This window comes from Rhodnius prolixus, unplaced genomic scaffold (genome assembly GCF_049639745.1).
Source record: "Rhodnius prolixus isolate KJV_2025 unplaced genomic scaffold, Rpr scaffold_6, whole genome shotgun sequence".
NCBI classification, from domain to species: domain Eukaryota; kingdom Metazoa; phylum Arthropoda; class Insecta; order Hemiptera; family Reduviidae; genus Rhodnius; species Rhodnius prolixus.
In genome coordinates this window covers 6,588,115-6,609,143 of record NW_027411634.1, presented here as the reverse complement: position 1 = coordinate 6,609,143, position 21,029 = coordinate 6,588,115, and the positions used below count along the sequence as shown (strand labels likewise).

Here is a 21,029-nt window from a genome sequence, read left to right as displayed (position 1 = left end):
ATGACAATAAAACACTTTATTTTAGTTTAAAGCTTCTGGAAATATGTTTAAAGAAGAGTTCATTCATATAACTTATAAAACAAATTTAACAGGGTCAGCAACAAGAATGCTTAGCTAAATTTAGTTAATAACGAGAACTGACTTTTAAACATAAATAATAAGAGTTCAATCAAGTTGAGTTTTCATCTTATGAATAATTAAGGCTTATTTTCACAAAGCAATGATAATAATCTCATATTTTCTCAGATTAGGAACATCACCTATTGCAAGTTGGTATATCATTATCTTGAACATTCCTATATTTTCATGATCCTTCACGTGCACAAAGCTCAATGATACAAACAATACGGAAGAGTAAACAATGTAAAAGAACATCATCAATTAAAAGGAGATTAAGATAACACTTTTTAATATAAACTTTCCATCTCAGGACACTGTGCAATACTAGCAAAGCGTGCAGTAATGTTCCACAGAAGAAACTACATGCCATCTAGTTGAAGGGAAACAATTTCATACTTTTAATACAATCTGACAGTGGAAGGATGGATGGGAAAAAAATAGCAAAAATATAACTCACTTGTGACTCAATTTTCAAAACAGCAGTAACAGAAAGTTTTATGTTTAAGTTTAAAACAATCAGAAGGGATAAACAGTGAACACTTTTAACGCTATAACCAACTAATTTTATTTGATTTAGTTTCGTATATGACTAAAATTCTGTACTTATTTACTTTATTATTCCTTACTTATTAAAAAAATTATGCCACGGACTTTCATAATCTATCATTAAAATAAAAACTAAATTAAATTTCAGTTACGTAGTGATGACCTTCCCTGTTAGTGAAGGCCTTCGATGTTTTTAACCATAAACAATACTTATTCAAACTTATTTTTAGTTCAATATGAAATTAAACTCCCAAAACTTTAGAATACTATGTAAAACTAATAGTTTGATTCCTTGAAATAACAATCATCAAACAAGAATTGTTCAAACAACTTAAAGAACACCATTTATCCTGTATACGTAAATAGTTCATTTCAGAATAACAATAGAAAAATTAAACAGGTGTGATTCTTCTAGGTTTCAAACCACTTTCGGATTAAAAACAAAAAAAAACGGGAAATTCAAGGAAAACAGATTTTTCTATTGAAGTTTTTGATTTTAAGGAAGTTTAACCTTTCTGGTATTCAAAATTCAAGAGTGAAGTTATCTCTCAATATTTATTTTGAAAATGCAAATTTTAATTAAACACTATAATGGAAATTTGCTTTAATTTTTACATTACTTACTTTATAACCATGTTTTTGATCAGGGTGACTAAGTTACCAGCAAACACTGTACTAAAATTCTCCTGCTATAAGTAGGTGGATGTTTGCTACTAGTATTGGTGTTCTTAAATCAAAAAATATAATCTCTCCATTTCGGACACATCTAACATAACTTTTTAGACTTATTTATGCAAAGAATAAAATAAACAAAAACCACACACTTATATTCAAGAAAATACCGCCAAATGCGATGAATTTTATGATCACAACTGCCAATCACTCACAATTCTGCACGTTTGAGATCAGAATAACAATTAACAGAAACACAACATTAAACCACCAAGAGGGGAATATTACTAGCAGAGGCTCATCGCGCATGCGTCATTTGGTTTTAACACACTGCTCTATCTTTTGACTAAGCACTTAACTTTGAAAAAGCATATAGATAAAAACAAGAATTTATTAATTCTTTTATAATTTCATCTTTAGTTAATTACTATCACAAAAATTAATCAGAGAAGATTTTTTTTCGGAAAATGATGGAACATATTTATAAATAAATTTATAAATTATTCAATTTTTTAAAAAGGGTTTTTTTTGCAACAGCCAAAAAAATATCTCTCTCCTTTTTACAGACAGACGAATCAGCTTCAATCAGGAAAAATTTAAATAAAAATCTTAATGTAAATAAAGCAAAGAACGAAACTCTTAAATTCTCAATTGATCAGAATTAACAACTTTTACAAGCTGGAGTAATGTATTCTGTGCTGGACTTTAACTTCATAATTCCTTGATACTATTTATCCTGCTAAGGTTCTACCTACTATCACTTCTTCTTTTTCCTTCATTAAGAATATGAAGGTAAAGTCCCTCTTTGGGACTTTTTCATCGCCCATTCTCCAAACCAAAGGTGCCGCCGAATACTAATGGGCAAAAAAATGCTTTTTTCCAACCGCCACATTCCGAACTCCTTGCATCGTGGAGATCCAAACATCTCCACAAATCCATGTCTACCTAATTGTTCATGTCTACCACATTGTGAGCTATTTATTATTAATCAATTATTGTGTCCAAACTTCAAACTCAAAGGGAAGCACTCAACAGAAAAGTCTTATTTTTTGTTTTTGTTCTATTAATTTGTTGCAACATGATTACTGTTTTTTATCTCTTTAACAAAGCTCCGGAAAAATCTTAGATTAAATTCATTGTGATAAATATAATTTTTTGTTTTTTCTTGGAGAATCACTACACAAACTGAATCCGCTTCTATTTGTTTTCGCATCATCTTCTTTACGCATGATGAGGCATTATCTCTTTGTCATCTGGGAATTAAGGCGTATCTAAAATAGTATTTTGCAAGTAGCTTACCGTTCTTCAATACGAAATCCTCATAACGATTACAAAATAATGATGAGCGGCCACATCTTACTTGTGGTGTTTGATTGCACAATGTTTGGTGAAAAGTAATAACATAACTTCTATACGCTCAATGAATAATTAATCTTAACCGTAACAAGCTGTTAAATGTAACATTCATCTAAATTGACCTAAACTATAGTACTTAATAAAACTGTCAACACTCACCACACGAAACAAATGATAAAAGCATGCAAACGGTTGAATACTTGTACAACACAAAATACTAATGAGTATACAATACTTTTTCATTAATGGACATTGCATTTTGACCAATCAGAAATGCAATCATTCTTTTTTTCTGCATTAAAAGAATGTCTAATTGTCAAACAACATCAACTAAAGCATAATAAAACAAAAACTAAATCAAGTTTCCAGATATTTTAATGAAAAACATTGTGAGCATTTTTTGATGAGTGATCACGTACACAATTTTCAAAAAATTAAAAATAAATAAATTTTATGATTACTAATAATAAACACACGTCGTTTAACTTAAGCATCTGTGGTTTAATAAAGCAACACAGACAATACACAATACATAGTAAAGTTATCACAAAATAAGTTCGTGACTGATCTCTTCTGCCTTTTGAAATGTTTTCAGCATTAGGACTAAATTACTGATGTAATTTGTTTTTTCAAATATTTTCCCAAAAACAAATTTAAAGGATAAGAAATATGCTTTCAAATTTACCTACTTAACCTTATCGCTATTATCACTACTTAATCAATTTTAATAAATATACTTCAGATACTTACTGAATTCTCGCTCTTTGCATAATAACTTAAGAATCTCATTAATATTTAGAAAAACCATTGTGCGGCATTACAAAATCAAAATTAAATTTTCTAACCAAAATCTGTATCAACGTCACTCACAATATAACTAAACAGGTTGGTCAACATAATATAAATATTTTTACCTTTTTCGATTATTTTTTTTTTTCTTTCAATATAGGAGGGATTTTTTTTATAGAAAAAACAAATATGATTGCAACTTTATTCATTTCACTACAAAATAAGAAAATATATACCCCATTTAATATTATTCTAATAGAAATACAAACATATATTTTATGGCTTTTATTTTGCTTTTCCTTGGGCTGCAACACTTGCCATAGCTTTCTTTACATCTTCTTCACTGCCTAAAAATTTCATCGACGTGACGGGACACATATCCTTGTCAAATTCATACAAAAATGGTATTCCCGTGGGCAAGTTGATTCCCATAATAGCTTCATCAGTCAGACCTAAATTGAATGATAAATTTTAATGCAAATAGCCAGTTTAGAAAAGGAGTTGTATTAAAATAAAAGAACTCACGATCAACATGCTTGATAATGCCTCTAAGAGAGTTTCCATGAGCAACGATAAGAACTCTCTTTCCTGCTCTTAGATCTGGCACTATGTTGTTATTCCAATAAGGTAATGTTCTCTCCATTGTCAACTTTAAAGATTCATACATAGGGAATTCTTCTTTACTTGGACCTTCAACTTCAAAAACTGGATGATGAACAATGCTGTCATAATATTTATGATCTTCTTCCATAGGTGGTGGAGGAATGTCGAAACTGCGTCGCCACATTTTTACCTGGGTTTTGGAAAAAACTGTTTATCGAAACAGTTGAAAGATAATAGATATCTACGAAGTTATATATACATAATAAATAAGCCGTTAATTGCTCAAAATTGAAAAAGGTTACGAAGCGTAAACACAAATACATTTACAAAAGTACTTATTATGAAGGAGCAGTTACTGCTTAAGGTTATTTAAAGATCATGAGGCGCAGCCACAACATCAGATAAGTAAGAAAACAGGTACATAGGTACAAGTCTCATCAGATTATAAAACTCCTAGCTATGCTTCGCTTCAATTTCAATAGAAAATTTAAGCGTTGAATTATAAAAAATGATTTATAATACAAACATGTACTGGATTTAAAAGTTTACATATGATTAAAGAGGGGATATTTCAAAGCAGCTATCATGAGTCTCTGAGTCTTTGTGGTAACCTGCTGAGGTAAAGGTGTTGCAGAAGTCGCCGTTCCTAAAGATCCATTAGCCGCCAGCTCCGTGTGGAAAAAGTAAAAAAAGCGATGCGTAATAATGCCCTTTGTACTTGTCTTCAACTAGCCTACAAGATGAAGATGCCACTAGTTAGCGTAGCTATTAATGTATTCCAGACTTTTACCAGTTTTGATAATTAAAATAAGTTTTAATCAAGCAAGAAAAATGCTCTTCTCGTATCTTCTGTCAGCCTAAAGGTAAAAAAATGTAAAATTTGACGGCAATGAACTTCCCTTCATTTTCCCAACATTCCAGATTAGCACTATATGACTTCCTTTTTTTTTGTTCTACCACTCTTTCTTAGAGGGAGAAAATTTATTAACTTCATTGTTCTATATGAAGTATAGGAGTTTTTTTTACTAGTGTCAACCACCAAAAAAGTTCTCCGAATATTCACAATGAGAGGAGAGAAGAATTTTAAATAAAAGCACAGTTACAAGGAGATAATCTAGTACGACACAAAAAAAAGATCTAGCTGAGTGTAATTTAGTAAGGGCTGCTTATCGTGATGGACAGAAAAATGTAAATGGGACTTCTAATAGAATACTCACAGCGAATGATGATGTATTGTAATATATTAGTGGGTAATAAAGAAATTAATAAAAAGGTCTATGAGCCATAGCTATTTATCGAACTTATCCGAATTAAATTTTTGCGCAGATTAGTAGGAAAGATTAAAGAACAAGATAAGGAAAGAAACAATCAGAGAACTTTACACGCAGGAAATAAAAAGGTTAATGGAAAAGAAGCAACTGAGATGGTTCGGTAACTTAGAAAAAGAAAGCACTCTGTGCTGATGGCACCTTAAGAGTTGGCTTCAAAAAGTTAGTCATAGAATATATACACCATTAGTAAGGTCAAGAGAAAATAAAATGGGCAGGCTGTCAAAGTGAAGGCAGCCTCTATTAATGGACAGAAACATTTACTCACGACTAGTGACACAAGTTACAAGTAGAATGGATGATTAAGTTTAATAAAATAATATTAGCTCAACAGATCTCTCTTTTAATGTGCATTTAGATAATTGTCTAAAAATTAGTCAGCAATTTTATATTACCTGTTCTTCACCATATTTTGCAGCAGTCTCTGACTTATTCAAACCAGTAAGAGCACCATAGTGCCTTTCATTTAGTCTCCAAGTTCTACATACAGGAAGATCATCCTGCGCTAAACCTTCCTTAATAATATCCAAAGTACGATTTGCTCTTGTGAGAATAGAAGTGTGAGCAACATCAAATTTATATCCTAATCTGCACAGAATCATTCCTGCTTTGTGCGCTTCATCAAGTCCTTAATTAAATAATAATAAATATTAATAAATAAAAGAACCTAAAAAGAAGGTTACAACAAATTTACGGCACTTTTACTTACCCTTATCGTTTAAATCTGCGTCATACCAGCCTGTAAAGAGATTTTTCTCATTCCAAATGCTTTCGCCATGTCTAACCATTACAGCAACCCTCTTATTCATTTTGATCACTAATCAAATAAATTTCTCTGATCAAAATTAATTTTAAATCCCTTATTAGGCAATTAATTGATAAGGGGGTCCTAACAAGAAAGAACGTTTTATCTAATCGCCTAACCTGCCAGATGCCAGGAGGTACTAAAAGGTTATGTATTGCCTAAACAAGCACAAAGGAGTTGACTTTAGGTTATAAACCTTTAAGGTTATTCTAAAGTTGGAAGTTGATATCTGACTTCTAAATAAAGCGTGCCTGTAGATTATCATAAATAGTTATTATGAGTGTAATGAATATGAAGAAAACCATCAGTTATACAGTCTGCAACATAGTATTCTATTTTAAAAACGTTTGACTTTAGCAAATGAATTGATTATTGCATTTTTTGAGAATATCGAGAAATTCCTAACAAAGAATAATGAACGAAGATTACTGCAAATTTACTGTAAAGTCAACATGGTCAGTTAATGAAGAAAATGTGACAATTGAAGAAATCGTATCAGTTGAAAATGTGAATGATTCAGAGTGGTGAGTAAAGATCGTTATTAGGATTCTTTTCTTTTTCTCAAAAAGAAAAGAAAAAGAGAGCTAACTTAAATTATGTGTATTAATTATTGCGGGTTCATTTTTAAGGATGCAGTTAGACGTGGAAAAAATAGAACATTTGAATCAGTTGGAAAATGATGAAAATTTTAAACCATTACAAATGATTAGACAAAATAAAAACGAAACCTGCACTTTAACATTAAACATCGAGGATCCTAGAATTCAAATAGCTAAGCTTACCGTGATTTCTGAGGTAATAAATTTAATTCATTATAAATTAATTAATTTTTTGTAGAATTTGCTTTACATTCCTTTTAAGTGGGAAAGTTTTTTTTTTCTAGAAGAGACAGTGAACTTAGACAATTACCATTAAACTTTGCTAAAAGAGCTCCCATTTTTTAAAATTTAACTGAATAGTTAATGAGTAATAATTAAGCGTAAATAATAATAAACAAAATATTGATAGAATTATTTTAACCATATGTTCCCGTTTTAACTGCGATTGATTTTATTGCACTTTATTTTAATTTAACCTTTCTTACTCGTTCGAATCTAAAAGGAATCAGACACCACGGTAGCTGAACAGTTAGAGGCGAGACCTGTAAAGCTATGTATTGTGGTACTGGGTTCGATTCCCGATCTTAGTCCTTAGATTTTATTTAATGATTTAATTTAATAGACAATTATTTACTTAGAGGAAGCAATATATTTTCAGTGCTCTGCCGGCTTTCAGCCAGTGTTCTCTCGTTACAAGCAACACTATTGCCAGACAATGAGCTGTCAGAAGAAGCTCCCAGGAAGAGAAACTCTGAGAGCCAGCAGCTGGATTTGAACCCGGGATTCCAATGGAAATCCAATACGTTAACCTCATAACTAATCCTTTCGCTAAGGTTATATATTCCTATCGTGAATCGTACAAACTCTAAATTAAAAGCTTATTACACAAGACGGGTGTTTGTCTAGTGGTTAAGTGTGTGGCTTTATAAGTGAGAGATCCCCAGTTCGAATCCCCGATTACTTTACTTTACATTAGAATCTCTAACCCTACTTACACTACAAAACTTAAAAATCGAAGGTTTTATGTTGGCACCCAAAATAAAAAGTATCTTTTCTAGTTCTGTGAATTTGGTAAGGAGCATCTTGGTCTAGTATGAAGGCATGATTTTTTTCTGCTTCAAACAGTAGTCAAAATCTAAGCCACAAGATACAATTTTTACAGTACCGTTTCCTTTTCTTCCTGAAAAAAATCTACACAAACTATCCACAGCTAGAGCGTGCGGTGCCTGTGCTTTGTCGGTCTTCAAAGGCCCTTTAGGAACGTTACAATCAAAGCCGCACGCCCTTGTTGGATTAGTTTTGGTAAATTTAGACTAGTAATTAATTATAAATTATTTCGTCTGTAACTCTACTTGGTTCCCACCCATGTTGCTATTAGCTGTATTCTTTGGTAGCTGCATTTACGAGAAATATTGCAATGCCGTCAACATAAATTATTAGGGTCCATAGAACCGCCGCATTGCTTCTGATTCCCAATGTTCTGGCACCAGGCGAGAAATACTTATATTGACTGCCAATTCTTGACAAGATCTTCAACTAGTCCCCAAAAAAATCTTCAGCGGAAGTCCCACATTACTCTGTTGTTTCTGCCCGTGATATGCTCCAACAATTTCCCTAAATTGAATACTCCAGCATTATTTTTCGTTTTCATCTTTAACTGTTTGACAACATTGTTAATCTGTTTACGTCATTTTAGCGGAGTCGAAATAGTAGTTAAATTGATAAATGTTTTGATATTGGTTTATGTACTTCAGTTTAATATTATATCGCTTTTATACAATTTTTTTTTTTTTTTTCCATAGGCGAGAATAATTGAATTATATGGTAAACATGGTGAATACGTCTGCACAGAAAAAGGACATCAAATTGGATGCGTAGCAGGGAAAAATATTTATATAGCTCAAGCAAATGTTTTTGCAACCGAAGAAGTATCTTTAAAGGTATTACTTCTTTAAAAGTACTTTTGGGGATTAATACGCCTAATTTCGAAGAAGTAGTTCTTAACCACCGTATATTCAAAACTTTTTACATTGGTAGCTCGATCTTAGAATTAAAGACAAGTTCTGGAAGGCCAGAATATGTCATTGATGAAGTTTAAAAAATGGCGCAAGGTATAGATTTTTGATACTTTTTTTTGCAGAAACAAGTTTTTCCAACAAGATTACATCTTTTAACAGACTAATGACCTTTTTTTCTTTGAATTTCTTGTATCCCCACCCTAAAAAACAGAGTACGCTCCATCCTAGCATTTTTTTTTTTGGTGGGTAAATAAAATAACATGACAAATGTTGAAATTGGATTGGAGTTTGTTTAGTTAAAATACCATGAAAAATAACACAGGTTCCAAAAGCTAGTGGAAAATATTTCTTATTCAGTCTGTCTCAATGAGTACATCGTAATTAGTTTTTATTCAATCATTAATTAATTTAATAATTTTTTTGTTTCAACAGTTCTGTACAAATGATGATTGCATCTGGCTCTATGGCATAACCCTCTTTATTTCTCGCAGTAACGAATCATCTTGTAATTCTAAGATTGATTATGCTAAAGTGGAACAAATGTTGCGTAGTTCAAATATTCACTTAAGTGAAAATGCTGAACAAGCTAAAGCTTTCATTATGACCTACAATAATTCAATGGGGCAGAGAAATAACGAAAATGTTGATTTAAGAAATTTGCATGGTTATTTAAGAAAGTGGAATGCTTTAGGAGGGAATAGTAAAACATTACTATCAAACATAACATTACCAATTGTAGCAAATAATGGTAATGCATCAGTTCTTAAAAGTGAAAATGGGAATCCAGAAGAAGACAGCAATGTAAATGATTTGAAAAATTATGTTGATCAAAAAATACAACAGTTGGAAGAAAGAGTACAAAATAATCTTCAGATAACCTTGAAAGAATTCGAACAAAAACAAAGTGAAAAACTAGATAATATAATACAATTATTACAGAAAAAATAAAGGAGAAATAACGGATTTTTGTTTTGTTTTAAGAAAACTATATATACAAAATTGTTGTTAACTAAGTTATAGTTTTACATGATTCTCACTTAATTTCTCAAGAAGTAGTGAAAAAAATATAAACAAAAAAATGCATACAAAAACTGTAAATGTATGATAACAAATAGTTCATAGTTAAAAAACGTTTTTTGAAATTTCTATTACCTTAATATTGTTTTTCCCCATTTGTATAAATTTTATATTAGAATATTTTTATGCAATATTCTTTAGGAATAAAGGCTTGGATATTGCACAAAGAATGCACTCGTTATATACATTGAACTGTATATAAAAAATAAAAGTAATCTGGAAGAATATCCTACGTCTTGTTTAATTTAAACAATTTTAAATTAAATTAATCAAAATCAGGAGCAAAACAAAAATTTTAATAACTAATATACGAATTTAATTTAATTTTAATGGAGAAAAAGAAAACATAAATATGAATAAATTAGAATAAAAAATCTATCAAGAGATTTTATATAAACAGAGGGTAGTAGAATAGTGTTTTTTTTTTTAAATATTGTCTGTTAGTAGCAAGGTTTTTTAATATATTTACAACGCAATTTAACCACTAAGTTTTTGGAGGTATACATCAATAGACACTTCAGTTCTAATATTATTTGTACTTTTGTATAAAAAAAAGGAAGAAACATAATCTTTTAACTAGGTCAATCAGTTCTTCTATAAGATATATATTCATCGAACAAAAAGAAAGAAAAGTAAACACAATGGTAAATAGAATCCTTTATCTTAATATGGTTAACAAGAGAAACTGATATATAGGCACATTTGCAAGACTTCGCTAAATCATAGAAAAACTAATCTAAGTTGAATTACTAAATAAAAATTATAAATTAAAAAAAGTAAACAAACACCTCTCCATTTTCTGGAGAGATGTCAATATTTTAAAAAGAGATATAAAAAATATATACTTGTATATGGGATGGTGGGATTTGAATAAATATAACGGGCTAATCCGGGAGAGGTGTACACCCCTGGGAGAGGAATTCTTCTGAAGTCTCTTCTGGCTGCATCTGTTCTATTTGGTATTTCTCTCCAGATTCGCCCTTCGTGACAGAATCCGACGAAGTCAACTTCCGTTTCGGGGTTTGGGTTGCTAAAAAGGAGAAAAATATGTTCATAAAACATCTGACGATGAATGGTATTGAAATTCGCTGAAACTTTTGTAACAAGCGGTATTTAAAAAAAATAATTTTAACAGCAAAAATAGTTAAAGCTCGATCATGGCTACAACAATTTTCTTTAATCTTCGTTCGCATAAAGATCCTACTAATTTATTTGATTTTTTATTACCGAGAGTGGGTTCTCAGCGTAGTTTCATCTTAAACTTACCCTAAATGCACCCCTTTAAAACAAGTTACTGATCCGTGAACTTTACAAAATCAACTAACATTAAGAGCATCGAAATCCTAATTTTAAGGAAATTGTGGTTTTACGATGTGGACTTTTTTAACTATCTCGAACAGTTCTTTAAATTTAAAGTTGTCTGGGAAATGCTAATTACTATCAACCTACTTTATCTATAAAATTAATTATAGATAATGTGCAAAAAAAACGCAAACAAAATAAATAAATAATTTATCTATCACATTTTTCCAAAAATTGATCAAGAAGTGTTTTGATGGCCTTAGGTTTAATTTTAAATAAAATAATATTTCCCGGGTTAAAGTCACAAAAGCAATGGCGGCAGTGCGTAAAACAATCACACCGGTAACTTTTTACTTGGACGATACTGTTTTGGAGGTCTCCTATACTCTACTCGTGATAGTTTCTATTCTTTTATAAAAGCGTATTCATCGAAATTCCAAGTATTTGCGTTTATCACTAATGTTTATAATGAATGGATGGCTTAGTTTTTCTATAAGCCAAAATTCCTGAACGTCAAGAAGAGACACAAAAAGCAAATGAACATAGATCTTAATCCCACTCCTAGTTTGTACGAACGAGACTCAACTTAGAAAATGAAAGCACACTCTTAGGTAATAAGAGAAATTAATCATCCATATGTAAATTGTAACTCAACAACATTAATAAATAACTTACAGAATTTCTTCAATGTCATATTCTCCTTCTTTAATAAGCAAGGGCTCAAACCAGGTAATGAACTCTTCTGGCGCTTCCACTCTTGCACAGGGGTATTTGGCAATGATCCGTCTGTGCTGGAGCAGTCCGACATTTCGCTTTGAATTTCCAGGCTGAAACAAAATAAGATGTACAAAATATTTTTTTTTAAATATAAAAAAAAAGAAGAAAAAAAAGTTTTTTATTTGGATCCAAGTAGATTATGAGTAAGATTCTTTTAATATTCATTACAATAAAAGAAGAGACAATAATTACCAGTGTTCTAGGGTTATAATAGAGAACTTTGTCAATAGTTTCTGCATGCAGTTTTTCTGAAGGACTACGTTTTTTCATTTTAGTCTTCATTTTTTGGACAATATTTTCTTCCAGTTCATGTTCTCCTGGTAACTCTTCGTGTTCTTCTAATTTTGGTATTGTCTTATTTATTGATGGGCCCGTATCGCTATCATCATAACTATCATAATCATGGTCATCCTCTTCAATAGGACTAATACCTTCACCTTCAAGTATTTCTTCAATTCGAAATTTTGTTTTATAATCAAGTGTTTTATAATTTTCAAGAGCTATTCTCATATGCTTCAACTTATCCGGTTGCTTTCGATACAATGCAATCATATTCAATTTTAAATTTTGCAAAAACCACGGATCTTTTTCATCAAGAACGGGCATTTCTTCTTCCTCTTCTTCACTAGCAACACTTACCGAAGCAGTTTCTTGTTCAGATAAATTCTCTATTTCTTCTTGTTCCCCTTCAAATTCAATTTGCCCTGTTTCGAAAAACTTCGAAACTTGTTCATCATCTTTGTCCTCTTTTCTACCAATAATATCAAATTCTTCATCAACAAAAGGCGACTCTTCCCCTATTCTGCTATATTCAGGTATCTTTCTTTTTCTTTTATATTGGGGAACAGCTAGAACAGTATACTTTCCATCTGTTCGACGTCCAGGTGATTCAGGTGGATAGCAATATCCCTCTTCAGTATATTTTAGAAAAATTGGATAAGTTTTCTTAATTTTTTTACGATAGCGAACGTCCGGAAGTAGAGGTTCATATGTTTCAAAAAAATAACTAATTTCTTCGTCAGTTTGAGGAAGTTTTTGAAGCTTGCCATATTTTTGTTTGAAATAGTTTATTCTTTCTTTTTCAGAAGAAAATTTAGGTTTTTGAGGTTTCTTATTTGGCTTTTTAATTAATTTGGGAATATTTTTTTTTGCACTTCTCTTATCTTCCAAGGAAGTTGATTGAATAGTTTCACTGCCTGGCGCTATGTGCAACTTTTTAAAATCTTCAGTTACATCATCTTCTACATGTACTTCTTCCGTATTGTCATCGACTCTATAATCGTAGTCGTCACGTTCCATATAGACAATTACTTGACCAATTAACAAAAAAAAATATATATATATTGTATTCCTTAGTTTTCTAAGAAGTGTAAAAAAAAAGTGATTAACACTTTTAAAAATAAAATTACAAACCAATCAGGGTTTCCACCGCCTTCTGAAGGCGGGTCCCAAAAATGTAATCTTTGGCGCCATACTTTCACCAAACCATCCCACGCCCGTCGAGAAAATTTCAGATTTAATGGTGGTGTTCTGGGGTGCATTTTTGTTCTTGATTCCCTTGAAACAATAATAAAATATATAAATTATAAAATTACATAAACAATATTGCACATTTGTTTCTATGAATACCATAATAAATTACTATAAATTATTTTTCTGTAATGATTTTTTTAAAAGTTTTTTATAAAAACAAGAGAAAATTCGAACTTAACAATAAAACGAATGTTTGGTTATCATAACATGATGAATTCAAATGTAAACATTGTGAGAAATTATGTGTATAATAAAAATTTTGCGTTTGCAGCAAATACATGAATGTCAAGTGTCATAATGCAGAAGAACATAGCACTAAAAAGGCTCGAGGCGCCAATAACTTCATGTTTTGGCGATGCTAAATGTTTTTAAAAATTTAGAATATATCACGTGGACATTCCTCGCCAGAATTTATTTTTCTTTTTAACCTACACTAAAGGAGTAATGATTAGTAAGTTGAATGGTCACATACTTGGGAACTAATTGCCTATATCTTTCATAACCCATAGTATTTTTGCCATAATCAATTTGTTTTTGTCGCCTAGCAATCACATCTTGATCGGTTTCTGGTTCTCTTTTCTTCTTGGTTGGTGACCTATAATGTAAAGTAAAAAATATTAGTAAAGCTAGATTAGTAAAACTGGAGATAAATGATTCGAAATGGCAATTCCTACTTAGTTAGGACAATGAAAGTTCGGGCAAAGCATGCTTATTGAAGTATGGATTATGTTTTGGGAAGTACTTGTGGATGCCTTCATGTTAAATGGTTTATAAAAGGGATCAGGAGAGATATAACTGTAAAATGGACTCCCACCAATGACTACTCATCTGGGAAAGAGGGGAGACATTTTTAACTAAGTTAATCGCAAAGCATTGTGATTATTCCAGATCATTTATAAGCATCGGTTGCCTTCGTCGGTGTAGAGGTTATGAAACGTGGATACGTAAATGGGAGATCTCCAGTTCAAATCCCGCAAGTAGCTACTTTTTATTTGTGAGAAAAAATGTTATAGAATGTATTTCGACCCCGTTAACATTACCTAATTTATATTATAATAGGGCGTTTAGCTCCGCCTGAAAAAAAGGCAATTACTTAACTTTTTAAGTTAGTCAAGATCTACTTCTGTTTTTACGAAAGGGCATTGAAAGAAAAAAAACATTATTTTGGGTTGATTCAGCTTTTATAAGATTAAAATTTCTTTCTGCCAACTAAATTCTAAACATTCTGATCTTATGAGATCATACTTTAATAAATGCCATTTTGGAGGTCAATTTTTTTTTTTTTTAAAGTAACGGACGAATTCTGACGGTCACAAGCAATCATGTGTGGATTGGTGTGAGAAACATGCTTACAGTGTTAGGATCATCTAGTAAAAAACATTAGTCTTTAAAAAAAACCTTTTGGGTGTTGGAGTTAGATGGTCTCTCAATCTTTTACGTGTAACAGCATCAGCACTTGGCGGCGGCGTAGAAACTGTTGATGTCTTCGAGATCTTGTTAGGGCTTGGCATTAACGCAGCATCATCAGTTTTTACACCTGGTAATTTTCTTTTTATTGATCCCATCTGCTTAACGTCACCTTCGGAACTTGAATGAATTTTCAGCCGGTTTGGAGTACATTTTTCTGGCTGTAGGAGAAAAATACACCAAAGATGTGACAAGTACTTAATGATAATCCAATTACGGGATCATGGTAATCTTGATCTGCGGGACTACAACACAACAACTCATATTTATACTCCCATACACTCATACTTACTCCTAGTAATAAATGGCGTTTTAATAGCTTTGAGGTAAGAGTTGGTAATTTGTGGGAGAAATTATTGGAGCAGCCTAGTATGCAGCCATTCTCATGGTTCCAGACTAGAGCAGAGACTTGGTTAGATGGTTATTAAGCAAAAATGCATATCAGGACAAAGATGCGAGTGGCATATAAAGTTCAGCACGTTTTATTGCTATATATTATGGTATTTAGAGATTACTTTTTAAAAATATTTTCATGTTTTATTATTGAAACGTATTCTATATACTTTGTTATAACGTAATTTGGTATTCAAACAATTTTTTCTGGTCATTGCCGACAATCTATAATCTAGTAATATATTTTAACTTTTACTTGCCGTTTTAAATGTATAATTATCATTCTGAGGTTTCTCATCAACCTTACATGGGCTAACTAATTTAAATCCATCTAAGTGTCCAGTTAAACTTATATCTTCCTGAAATACTTCAGTAGGTTCTTTCTTTAATGGTGTTTTTGGTAGACAATTTGAAGGCAAACTTTTACCAAATGTCGGAAGCCCATCAACAGTAGGCAATTTACTTTGATCCGCTGGAGCCCCTAACCCTAAATCTTGTGCTACTTCATCTTCTTCTGGTTCAATTTTTATTTCAGTTTTTACGTTAACCTGCAAAAATGTAAAGTGTAAAACAAAGTTCTAAGCACTGCAATAAGAAAGTACAATTAATCAATAATAGTTACTGTTAAGAGGAATATATTTAAACATTATTTGTTTCTTGCTTTCATTAATTTTTAAAGAACAATAAGTAATACCTACCCCATTGCAAAGTCGGATTTTTGAATTTTGTTCGCTGAGTAAAGTTCGTCGAAGAGGACTTACGCCCTTGTTGCGAGCTTCCTGTTCTCTTTCCTCTTCTTCCATTATCTCTATCCAACTTTTATTCGATAAAACACTTGAATCCCACAACCTGTCTTCACTTTGATTCTCTGCAGTTGTCATTTTTTTAAAATTCCTGTAGTTGAAATGATAAGAAGTAATGATCAGTATTACTTTTTTTATGCAAGCTTAACGCACAAGTACAAAATTAAAAGCCGGGATAAGGCTGAAACTCATACAATACTGTTTCTACATTTCCAAAACTATAAATTCAACATTAAGGAACATGGATAGCTCCTAAGAACATATGATTGCATAAAACATAATTTATGCATCTTAATGAAAGGAAATACAAAAAAGAATGAAAAATTCATTTCTGTGTAACGAGTATTTTATACTAGACATCTGGGGCCTACTATTCCTACTGGAACCTAATGCATTGTTTTTGATCACAGAGTCCAGCAATCTTTTTAAAGAAAAACGAAAAGTAACCTAAGTGTTCTCAAGAATTAATCTTGTGACTAAGCCTTGAAGATAAATTGTATTGGAAAAAGATAACAGATAAAAAACCGTAGAACAGTTGTCTCGTCGACATATAATAAAGCTATTATTTACAACTCCACTGGCAATTTTAGATCATTTCTCTAGCGAAATAGATCCTTCAACTAAATCGAATCAACTAACAGAATAATACGGTTTTTCAGGGATCAAGACTGCATTGTTTGCTGTCCAATTAAGGAAAGGGAGGAGTAATTATAAATAAATACATCAATGTAAAATGTGATAAAATGCTTAATATTTTTGACAGCAGATATGCCTATACGTTAACGACACTTCATTCTTCATCTGTTTCCTAAGCAACGTTCTAGAAAATTATCAATCAAGTATCTTACAGGATAAATTTTTAAGATCCCCGCCATCGAAAAACTAGAATAGGGTAGAGGTTAGATAAAATAATACAGGAAATTAATTCAGACCATCAAAGTAATGGGCAGAAAACTTGTTTTGGGAAAAAAGTATTAGATTAGATTGTGAAAAAGAGGGGTCCCTCCATTAGGTGGAAGGAACGCAGGCAATCCAAAATACCCTTTGTTCCCCACCCACCCATCAACTCATAAGAGGCACCGGGATACCATATTCAGCTCTCTAATCCTTAATTCTTAAGCAACTAATAGTAGCTTAAACGGAAAGATAGTATGTCAAAAGACTAACTCAAGAGTGAGATAAGAGTTTTAAGTTCCTTGCTTTTTGTGGCACTAACAATAATAATAATAATAATAATGGCAATAATAATAGGGTCATTGCAGAAAAACACCTCTTCCTGGCCTGTTAAATCATTGCAACCATCTGAACAGATCTTATAATACAAATAATTACGACATTAGAGTACGAATACTTGCTCACTTCTTAAGGTTTGTGGCAGCCAAGCGAATGAACATACTAAGAGTCTAACAGAGTACATCTACCTGACAATAAATTATGCAATAAAAAAAAAATGAAGATCTAGGAATACATTGAAACCAGTAGTGACAAAAGTTGAGATAACAAAAAAGCTGCATATACTCGTACTATCAAAATAAGAATCTCAGTGGCGAATAGGAAGATGAACACCTCAACAAATACAGTTAATTAGATGTTAGGTAAAAAGTTTTGTAGAAAAGTTACCACTTGCAATTAACAACGCATGGCAAGCAAAATTTTTAAATCTATCACTAAATCAACTCAATAATAAGTAACTGAAAAAAAAAAAGGAATTAAAACACGCTTCTTTTCCTTAGAACTAGTACCTTAGTTCAAGTATTTCCAACTTGTTTAACAAGTTTTATATAAATAAATAATTAATAAATATTGATTACCAAGACGTTGCCTTTGAAGATTTCTGGTTACACTTAGTTCTTACTTCAGACTTACACAAAATTCATGGAAACATCAATCGATAAACTTTTTACCAAACTAACTTTTGTAACATTAGTTCAAGAATACACTAAAAAGCACAAACATTGCAGACTAATGCCATGCTCCTAAAAACTGGCGGGAACGCTGGTGACTAAATATCAGCTTGCTGATCTTAATTTTGTTCAAAAACATTAACATATACATTATATTCAACTACCTCTGATTGAGCTAAGACTGATATTACTGTTTAAAATATTAAATTTTTTAAAAATTAGATATACCAGAGATCAAAAGATGTATTAGCAAGCCTAACACTAAACTAATTTTTAAATTCAAATTTGAAGATTGCAGAGTATTCTTTGAAAGCTGTTACACTATATTTCCATGGTTTAAAGTTTAAGTGAATTTCCGAAATATCAATCATTTCGGCTATTAGACATATTCCTGCTACTAGACTTGGACTACTTCAAAAGATCTAAGTTCTCAAGAGAAAAATATTACGAGAATATCTGGTCCGTTTCAGTTGTAATGAAAGTGGGAAAAAGTCTATCAATAAATCAATCCATGCAACGAATCGGGTGTGTACCATCTTTAAACTGCGACTTCCACGGTTGGAAGGGCATGTGTGCATTGGCAGAATAGCAATGTTATATACCAAAAAATTCTACAAATAACAGAAAAATTGTTTGGAATGAGTCGTCGTCCGTATTTAAGATGGCTTGTTAGTAAGAAAAATAAGTCAGGTATTTAGGTATCCCCAAAAGGAACGCTACAGCTAGGAGCATCAAGTTCTTGGAGGAGGCCAGGATCCAATAAAGGATATTAGCGCCAACACATTTCTTTTAAGTGAAGTACCTACCACTTAAGTTTTTACGATAGTAATCTTTCATTGCGACGTGTTTTTTTTAAATTACTCCATAATTTCTTTTAAACAACGAGATCGTTATAACCGTTTCAAATAATCGTGCGTTCAATCTCTTTTAACAAAAACTTTCAATCAAAAGTTATATGTTCTTTAGTATAAATATTACAAGTTTACATTAGCTGGGAAAATATTTGTGATATTCGCAGAAACCTGAAAAACTCACCAGAAAATTCAAACATGGAGTCACGCCAAACACTTCAAAGTTGAAATTTCAGCTACACATTTGAACATCAATAATGTTAAACAAGAGATAGATCCTTAAATTACACTAATTTTTTTAACAAACCAGTTTATCTTAGGCCTTAAAACGGATATATCCTTTTTTTTTTTTTTTTAACGAAATAAGGGAAAGTACAAATAAATGATTAAGTGGTTAGTAAATGTTTTCTTACAATTAACAGTAAAGATATTTTATCCAATTTAATTAATTCTACAAATGAATACAACTAAAAATATACAAAAAAATATAAAGGATTCAACTGAGGAAAATGTACAAATAAAATTAGGTTTCCCCCCTTTTTTGTTTATAATATTTCTTTTTTTCCGTTTCTTTAATGTATCAGTTCTCAATTGATATGCAAATAAAATAGTTTCCCAGCAAATTAATTAGTAATTATCCTTTAGCGACTCCAACAAGAGCAGGCCGTACGACTCGATCGTGAAGCTTATAACCAATTTTTGAAACTACAACGACAGTTCCAGGTGCTTTGCCTTCCACTTCCTGCAATAATTATTTGTGCAATTAGTTATCCATATATTTATCACAGCACTACTACGTTTGTATAGTACTCACTTGTTGAAACAATGCTTCATGCATATTAGGATCGAATTTTTCATTTAAAGGATTCAACTGGACTAGACCGTGCCTTTTAAAAACCTTTTAATAACAATAACAATCATAATTATGTGTCAGATTATGAGTAGCAAAAAAGGAACATTAATTTAAAATATGCACCTTATGCAATTCTGACTCAGTCATTGTTAACCCTTCAAATAAATTCTTCAGATGAGGATTACTGTCCTTAACTTCTTCTTTTGGAACACATTCAGTAGCTTTTCCCAAAACATCAGCAACCTTAAGGTATAAAATTAAATTAGATCGAGTTATAATTTATAAAAAGTTGTTGAAATTTACTATAATATGTAAGAATGCATCTATTTACATAACATACTTCTAAGAGATCCTTGCAAAAACTCTGAATTCCGTAAATCTTAGCTTCCTCAATTTGTTTCATTAGCCTCTTTCTCATATTATCGCTATCTGCTAACGCGCGTTTATACTTATCCTATCGAAAGAATAGCAGAACAAATACAATCATTCGAAAAATAAATTAAATAATCAATTATTTTGTTACTCACATTTAATTCATCCCTCTGTTTAGTTGCTTCGCAGAACAAATTGTTTAACTCTTCTAATTGTTTTACAGGATCAAGTTTATTTTTACCTTCTTTTTCACTTTCCTCCTCTGTAAGTTTTGTTTCTGGTTTTTTATCTTCTGAAATCGTAGAGTATTTGTTACTGTATAAATTAGTGAGAGCTCTATAATTTTGTGATTTGCTGAAAAAAAAAAGTTTGTAATTTTATAAGTCGTTCACATAATTGTTTATTCCCTGTCTTTATTTTACGCTTAACTACCTCGTAAACGCTTTCGTAAATGATGCCTTGGATTCTAGAGCAAATCGTCCAAGCCACAAACAAGTTGATAGTGAAGACATTTCAATAAACTTAGAAAAAACAGATGTGTAAGAATATTATGAAACCTGGCATAAGCGTACCACACTTACCTCATTCACATACATGATAACAATGTTGAAGGTTTCATTTTAGGATTCTAGCAAATACTTACTATTGAAAGAAATAGTTCCGTCAATTTTATAATTTTTTCTAACTATTAATAATATTATATTTTTTATAATAAGGATTTTGTAATATGTATAAATAAAATTTTATTTATAAAATATTTAATTACTTATTTATTTAAATAAATTTTTAAATGTTTAAAGGTTTATAATTTTAATTAATAATATATTATAATAGTTTATAAATTATTTTGTTAATGCCTAA

General features: G+C 31.1%; 5 protein-coding genes across 9 annotated transcripts in view; 1 reads left to right on the top strand and 4 right to left on the bottom strand.

Moving 5' to 3' along the window:
- The window catches only part of Pli (E3 ubiquitin-protein ligase pellino), a 126,033-nt gene extending 122,446 nt beyond the window's left edge, over positions 1 to 3,587 (bottom strand). The window contains exon 1 of one of the 4 annotated variants that reach the window (XM_074141259.1): positions 3,445 to 3,587. In XM_074141259.1, the coding sequence (XP_073997360.1) occupies positions 3,445 to 3,464 (20 nt within the window). In that variant the 5' untranslated portion in view covers positions 3,465 to 3,587. Of the gene's footprint in view, positions 1 to 1,290; positions 1,560 to 3,444 lie in introns of those variants that run through there. The other 3 variants (XM_074141261.1, XM_074141260.1, XM_074141262.1) reach the window with 3 other exon arrangements.
- Positions 3,588 to 3,671: 84 nt separating this feature from the next.
- On the bottom strand, positions 3,672 to 13,306 carry Pglym78 (phosphoglyceromutase 78). Of its 2 annotated transcripts, XM_074141257.1 has the most exons (7): positions 12,185 to 13,306; positions 11,891 to 12,042; positions 10,759 to 10,943; positions 6,124 to 6,231; positions 5,810 to 6,042; positions 4,009 to 4,276; positions 3,672 to 3,935 (listed from the first exon to the last, which is right to left on the bottom strand). In XM_074141257.1, exons 1-7 carry the CDS (start codon positions 13,289 to 13,291, stop codon positions 3,769 to 3,771), a joined length of 2,220 nt encoding a protein of 739 aa, XP_073997358.1. In that variant the 5' UTR covers positions 13,292 to 13,306; the 3' UTR covers positions 3,672 to 3,768. The 2 variants fall into 2 exon arrangements, with proteins under 2 accessions (XP_073997358.1, XP_073997359.1); XM_074141258.1 differs by lacking the exons at positions 10,759 to 10,943; positions 11,891 to 12,042; positions 12,185 to 13,306 and adding an exon at positions 7,129 to 7,177.
- On the top strand, positions 6,430 to 10,140 carry LOC141460853 (uncharacterized). Its single transcript, XM_074141264.1, has 4 exons — positions 6,430 to 6,743; positions 6,849 to 7,014; positions 8,621 to 8,758; positions 9,269 to 10,140. Exons 1-4 carry the CDS (start codon positions 6,634 to 6,636, stop codon positions 9,782 to 9,784), a joined length of 930 nt encoding a protein of 309 aa, XP_073997365.1. The 5' UTR covers positions 6,430 to 6,633; the 3' UTR covers positions 9,785 to 10,140.
- A 675-nt stretch (positions 13,307 to 13,981) lies between the features above and the next one.
- Slbp (Stem-loop binding protein) lies at positions 13,982 to 18,168 on the bottom strand (the record flags this gene model as incomplete). Its single annotated transcript, XM_074140199.1, has 5 exons — positions 18,000 to 18,168; positions 16,084 to 16,279; positions 15,642 to 15,933; positions 14,924 to 15,149; positions 13,982 to 14,120 (listed from the first exon to the last, which is right to left on the bottom strand). Coding segments are annotated over exons 2-5 (840 nt in total), but the record flags the coding sequence as incomplete, so codon positions are not given.
- Positions 18,169 to 19,369: 1,201 nt separating this feature from the next.
- Positions 19,370 to 20,783, bottom strand: Roe1 (grpE protein homolog, mitochondrial Roe1). The gene is made up of 6 exons (XM_074141269.1): positions 20,601 to 20,783; positions 20,324 to 20,522; positions 20,137 to 20,250; positions 19,920 to 20,039; positions 19,758 to 19,841; positions 19,370 to 19,685 (listed from the first exon to the last, which is right to left on the bottom strand). The coding sequence occupies exons 1-6, from the start codon at positions 20,678 to 20,680 to the stop codon at positions 19,578 to 19,580; spliced, it is 705 nt and encodes a 234-aa protein (XP_073997370.1). The 5' UTR covers positions 20,681 to 20,783; the 3' UTR covers positions 19,370 to 19,577.
- Positions 20,784 to 21,029: the final 246 nt, after the last annotated feature.

What these genes read in the sequence shown, in the direction of transcription:
- LOC141460853 (XM_074141264.1), top strand. Translation starts at nt 6,634, where the DNA reads ATGAACGAAGATTACTGCAAATTTACTGTAAAGTCAACATGGTCAGTT. An exon ending in AATGTGAATGATTCAGAGTG is followed by an intron (nt 6,744 to 6,848) that starts GTGAGTAAAGAT and finishes TTCATTTTTAAG; the next exon opens with GATGCAGTTAGACGTGGAAA. An exon ending in AGCTTACCGTGATTTCTGAG is followed by an intron (nt 7,015 to 8,620) that starts GTAATAAATTTA and finishes TTTTTTCCATAG; the next exon opens with GCGAGAATAATTGAATTATA.
- Pglym78 (XM_074141257.1), bottom strand. Translation starts at nt 13,291, where the DNA reads ATGGAACGTGACGACTACGATTATAGAGTCGATGACAATACGGAAGAA. An exon ending in ATTATAACCCTAGAACACTG is followed by an intron (nt 12,043 to 12,184) that starts GTAATTATTGTC and finishes ATTTTGTTTCAG; the next exon opens with CCTGGAAATTCAAAGCGAAA. An exon ending in CATTATCAAGCATGTTGATC is followed by an intron (nt 3,936 to 4,008) that starts GTGAGTTCTTTT and finishes CATTCAATTTAG; the next exon opens with GTCTGACTGATGAAGCTATT.
- Roe1 (XM_074141269.1), bottom strand. Translation starts at nt 20,680, where the DNA reads ATGTCTTCACTATCAACTTGTTTGTGGCTTGGACGATTTGCTCTAGAA. An exon ending in TTTACGAAAGCGTTTACGAG is followed by an intron (nt 20,523 to 20,600) that starts GTAGTTAAGCGT and finishes TTTTTTTTTCAG; the next exon opens with CAAATCACAAAATTATAGAG. An exon ending in CTGAGTCAGAATTGCATAAG is followed by an intron (nt 19,842 to 19,919) that starts GTGCATATTTTA and finishes TGTTATTAAAAG; the next exon opens with GTTTTTAAAAGGCACGGTCT.